This window comes from Belonocnema kinseyi, chromosome 10 (assembly GCF_010883055.1).
Source record: "Belonocnema kinseyi isolate 2016_QV_RU_SX_M_011 chromosome 10, B_treatae_v1, whole genome shotgun sequence".
Lineage (NCBI taxonomy): Eukaryota > Metazoa > Arthropoda > Insecta > Hymenoptera > Cynipidae > Belonocnema > Belonocnema kinseyi.
Window position 1 is genome coordinate 87375748 of NC_046666.1, and position 5926 is coordinate 87381673.

The window sequence follows — 5926 nt, forward strand, 5'->3', positions numbered from 1 at the left end:
TATAGAGCTCCAAGGAGATTATGTTAAAAAATAAAAAAAAATTTACCCAAAAAAAATTTTTTTTATACTTCATTCTAAGGACTTATTGAACTACCCTCGTACTAGGTCCGACGTAAACTCATAAGCCATTGAAACAGAATAGAAAGGTAATAATTAAACAAGTCAACTTCGAGCCATTTCAGAGGCACAGTTGGGAAGAACGCATTCATTCAGCAGTCGCTCGCAGAGCGAGAAATTCGACAATTTGATGTTACCGTTCTCGGTTCAGGAACTCGGAAAGACTAAATAAAGGAGAAAAAATAACAAGCACAAAATGCTCTGTCTGTCACGAGCCCGAATTCCCATATTTTAATAGGAGAACTACCGGTATGATAATTTATTCCACATCGTTTCGCAGAGGTAATGTCCGCGTAACTTTTCTTCGAGACTTTTCCTCAAGTTTTATTCCAGAAAGCGAGCTGGTAAGTCAGTTTACGAGACATGCGGTAGTTGCTCATCAAATCGAGACACACCTTATTTAATCCGTAGGAACGATCGAATTACGCTTGAATGGTGAGGTAATCGTTTGTGAGGTCATTTCGGCTAGAACCCCGTTATTTGAGGGGTAGTTGAGGGATTATTAGGAATGGCGGCCCTAGAGAGACTAGGTGTGTAATTACATGCTTCTTTATTTCCAACCGGTTACTATTGAAGTCGCCCGGAAGTAAAAAAATAATAAAAAACAATAATAATAAAATAAATAAAATAGATAAAATCGTCATGCGGACGAAAATGAGGACGGCGCAGACCGAACTGACGAAAATAATCCTGTTCATAATAATCCACCAAATCTGGACGCGTCAAAGGTTGCGGAAATGTATAGCTCACGTCTTTATTTAGGTTTCCAACCAAGCGTACATAACTCCCGACAAATTCCAACCCTTAATTCAGATAATGTTGCGATGCGGATGACGCAGTCAATCGCAGATACGCTGGCAATTCGACAAGCGGTCAGCCACATGCCTGTTTATGATGGAAGAAATATCTCTGTTCCCGACTTTATTCAGGACATAGTTAACGCGACAACGTACATTACACCAGCGTGTGAAACTGCCTTAATTACTGCTATTTTAGGTCGGTTAACAAGAATCGCGCGTGAATGTACTAGGGACAAGCAATTTGAACGGATCACCGAACTTATAGATTTGCTAAAAGAGCGGTTCACTCCAGGGAGCCCTTCGAGTGATATATGATGGAGATTTATCGTCTGAGGATGAATCGCGACAAAAGTATAAAAGACGTGTATGCCCATCTGTACCCCTGTCTGAGTCGCACAACTGAGGTTGTCCACCTAGGGTATGTTGTCAGTCGAGACGGGGTCGAACCCCGTCAAAGAATTGAAGAATTTGCACTCGCACCGTTACGGACGGAAGTTTATTCTCGCCTGTGACCACGAGCCTCGGCGCTGAGTGACCTCCATGAAGGTCCCAGAGGGTAGACTTACTAAGTGGTTGCTCAAGCTACAAGAATACTCTAATGTATTTGAGTGCAATTCCGGCAAGGTTAACAGGTGGGTAGAGGCCTTATCGTCAAATCCTGTTGATGAGGCAAATGAAACTGACTCGAGCGTAAGCGACTCTAAAGACTCATCGAAATCAGTCGCAAACATATGCGAGACGCTGGATGTATTTCCTATGCATATTCGTTCCTTAGGTTTGAAATCGTATCCGAACAGTTCTTCTGGAAAAGCCGCTAAACAAGCATCAAGGGAGAATCTCAAACAAAACCGGGGACCGAAGGGAACGTCGAGAATCCCCGCAACGGCAGAGGTCAGGGTTCAAGGTCCTCTTCCAAGTACATTTACTAGCAACCCTGCTGCAGATGAAACGCTGAAATCTAGCCTTAGAGCCAGCAAATACGGGCCGAAAGCAGGAGTGGGCGTTTGGTTTAACTATGATCACGCACTAAACGTTTCAAAAAGAGCAAGTAGCAGACAAACAAACAATTCTGCCGAAATTGCGGCTGCGTTAATAGCTATCAAACAAGCCACAAACGCTGGTATCAAGAAACTTACAACCAATTCGGACTCCCGTTATCTTATTGATGGCCTCACTAAGTGGCAACGAAATTGGGAAGACAGGGGGTGGTTTGCAAGCAATAATCGATCTGTAATAAATAGACGAGAATTCGAGAAATTAAAAACGATGACTGAAAATTTAGACGTTAAATGGCGCTATATACTAGCACACAAGTGAAAGCTTGGCACCTCCAAGAGCGGTGATGAAAAGGACGATTAGTTTAACAGAATACTCCGGGTGCAATCGTTGCAACTCCCTTATAAGGTCTCGATACCTCTCTTTCATTTCATTATCCTTAGTTATGATGTTTTTGTCAGCTGGTGCCGAAAATTCGATAACGAACATGGTTCGCTTCCCGAAGTCAAGAAGAACTATGTCAGGCCTCGAGTGAGCAACAGAAACAATTGTTGAGCATATAAAGTTCCAGTATATTCGGCACTTCCCATTCTCGACAATTGACTCCATTTCCCTAGGAGCATTTAGAAGAGCGATATTAATGTTAATGCCGTAAGTGTGACAGAGATGGTTATTAAGCACTCTTAGTGCCGCATTGTGCCTTTGAATGTAGGTCGTTCCCGCGTGAGGTGGACAACTAGATAGTATGTGAGCTAAATGCTCGGGGTGTGCATTACACGCCCTGCAGCTATCATCAGGAATGTCTTGGCTCAAAATGTGGCGACGGTATGTTAAGGTGGAAATGACACCGTCTTGGCATGCAAAAATGATACCCTCCGTACCAGACTTCAATCTAGACGATTTAAGGGAAGCAAACGTTAGCTCACAAGACATTGACTGTTCCTTCTCATTTCTGTGAGCCCGAACAATCCTATCATTTAGGATAGCTGTGAATGTCTTACAAAGTGTGTTCAGACAAGTTATTGGCCTGTAATTCTTCGGGTCAGCTAAGTTACCTATTTTCAGCAGGAGTATTGTGCGCCCTTCCACCAACCACTCCAGAATCGGCTATTCCGACTTCAAGTATAAGGTGAAAATACGGGCCAAATGCTAATGGGTTGAAGAAAACTTTTTGACCAGAAGGTTTTGATACAATCTGGTCCAGTCTATGCTGCACTTCGTAGACTTCTCTCTAAAATACTTCGACCTCCTCTGGTTTGGGTGGGTGTTCGACAGTAACCGAAGGATGTGATAACGGGTCCGGAGTTCGCGCGCGAACTTTCGAATCTTGGCGGTAAAGTTCCTGCCAGATGTGATGTAGTCTATCACACACTGAATGCGGGACGCGTACTGTCTTGCCCAGCCTATCTTTATGGCAAGTTGATGCATTCGTCTTTTGGTCTTATGATCAACCGTTAGTTTTGTTTTTCGGTTCGCATCAGCCAAAGCTCTCGCTGCATTATACACACAATAATTGATAGCCCAGAGGTCGGATTCTCCGGAAAAATGTCCACGAAACTCGTCATCCATTTCAGCCAGATCTTTGGGCTTGAGAGAAACCTTGGTGTTGATGTTTCTCCGGGTCGTAAAGCATCGCTCTTCATCTATTAGATGCCTGCCCGCGGTTGGTCTTAGTGTCGCCTCTCTTTCTCTGTTGCCGGCTTGTTCTAGCTGTGGTAGAGTAGGCGTTCCGCTTACATAGCCCCTTTTTCGGAGTAGTTCAGCAGAGTTTCGCAGACGTTGCTGTGAAAAGTGTGATAGCTCCGGGTGTTTCTCGCACCACAGAGCATGCAGCCGAGCCATGTAACCCCGTTTAGGGGCCACACACGCACAAGATCGTCTTCCTGAGTTGGAGTTTCTCTTGGCGCTCCCGTCCATAAATCTACTAGATCTAACAAAGATTTCTGCAGTCTATATCCGAATGCAAGAGAAAAAACTTATAGCGGCCTTTGACATCCCTTTCCTGGATAGGGCCAAATACCACTTGTATAAGTTGAACCAAATACCAACCCTACAAAACGTCTTAGGGAATGGAATTGGATGTGCATACATACTACCACAGAAGAGATATCTAGCTTTAGATATTGAACAGCGAAATTAAATGTTTCTGGACGAGCATGACCTTCGGATCTGCCACCTGGTATATGGTCGTTATCTGTGCCATATATCCCAAGTTATCTTTGATGTCGTTCTTGACCCGACATGTGAGGTGGAATTGCTACGCTATCAAACTAAGAATTTTCTAAGGACATGTGATATCCCTGTGACATACGATCAAAGGCCATTTTTGGGCCCCATCAACCCGCTTGGGAAGTTGGCTGTACTCCTTGACAACACCAGAAACAGCGTATTTGTTCTGCATAGGACAATCTCAGCAAATACATTTGATAGAACAAACTGGTCTAATCCAAATGGCATCCGGTTGTTCTTTGAAGACTCCAAGCGTAACCATATCCTGCCGTCACCTGGAAGGAAGACCACCACGAATACGTGTATGGAACACAAATAAATTTGGACCTTGCTGAATTGTCACCTATAACAAGCAGACATCGTGACTACATTGTCATGAAATCGAAAGAATAATTTTAAAAAAGTGATCTGGCAAGGAAACGAGGCAGATGTAACTCTTATAGATTTGGAGGAAACGTTAATCTCCCTCAGCCAACATCACTTAGAAATCCGTGAGCACAACCATCAGACGCATGCAGCCCTTGGGGAAGTAGCAATATTGGGGATAGCATTCGTCATCTACCTGTCCAGAACATACGTAGCGACCATAGGTATCAAGTTGCTAAGGAAATTAAAAGGAGATAGTCAATAGAACAGTGTGCAACAACCCAAAATTAAAATCACGATAGTTCACCGCCCAGAGCCAGCGAGCAGAATATTCGATTTGGAAAACAGAATAAGTAGAGATGGAACCGGAAGTCATAAATTCATCTGGCCCTTTAGACAGTCTGCGGAAGCGGAGGAAGTCCAGTGTACCCAGTCAAAGTGTGGTTGTACCGTAAACTTATGGTCTTTCTCGCGAGTGGTGTCAGTGTTGAAGTTGCGCTCTAGTTGTGCCGGGAGTTAAGCCATCATTCAAAGATTAAGCGTTAAGAGGCTGGGGGAGTAGGAAAGAATAAGTCTTTGAACCTCTATGCCATGTACTAGGCAGTCTGATAAGTCCCTGAAAAATGAAACACGGAGACGTTTTTTTGGCCAAAGTCGGTTTTATTTTTCAACATACTCTCCTTTTAGGTCGATACAGCGAGTCCAACGATTTTCTAACTTTTTGATACCGTCCGAAAAGTACTCGATCGGAAGGTCTCTAAAATACGCCTCAGTTTCAGCTCTGAGCTCCTCATTTGAGTAAAAACGCTTACCCGTGAGCCATCTCTTCAGGTTAGGGAACAAGTTATAGTCGCTGGGGTCCAGGTCTGATGAATACGGTGGCTGAGAAACCAATTCGAAGCCGATTCCATGCAATTTTGCTTGTGCAACTAAGCATGAATGAACAGGCGCATTGTCGTGATGATAAAGCGGTTATTTCTTCTTCAAATGCGGTCTTTTTTCGGCGATTTCGATTTTTAATTGGTCCAATAATGATGAATAGTATGCTCCACTTATGGTTTTACCTTTTTCAAGATAGTCCACGAATATTATGCCATATGCATCCCAAAATACGGAGGCCATAACCTTTCCGACCCATTGTTGCGTTTTTGGACGCTTCGGAGCACTTTGGCCCGGTGGAACCCACTGGTTTGCCTGTTGCGTTGACTTTTTCGTCCACTGTGAGAAAATGCGGCACCCATCGCGCGCAGAACTTCTTCATGCCCAAAACTGAATGCACGACATTGCCCACACGTTCCAATGATATGCCTACAGTATTAGCTACCTCTCTCAATTTCACTTTGGGATCATTCAACATCATATCATGGATTTTTTCAACATTTTCTGGTGTAGTGACCTCTTTTGTGCGCCCAGATCGT

At 43.8% G+C, this 5926-nt stretch overlaps 2 protein-coding genes across 2 annotated transcripts in view; one reads left to right on the forward strand and one right to left on the reverse strand.

Annotated features, from left to right (window-relative positions):
• LOC117182227 (calcium/calmodulin-dependent 3',5'-cyclic nucleotide phosphodiesterase 1-like) overlaps positions 1-5926 on the reverse strand; it is a 1276250-nt gene that overhangs the window by 1179235 nt on the left and 91089 nt on the right. The gene's annotated exons all lie outside the window — the stretch shown is intronic.
• On the forward strand, positions 1458-2234 carry LOC117181243 (ribonuclease H-like). The gene has a single exon (XM_033373807.1). The coding sequence runs from the start codon at positions 1458-1460 to the stop codon at positions 2232-2234; it is 777 nt and encodes a 258-aa protein (XP_033229698.1).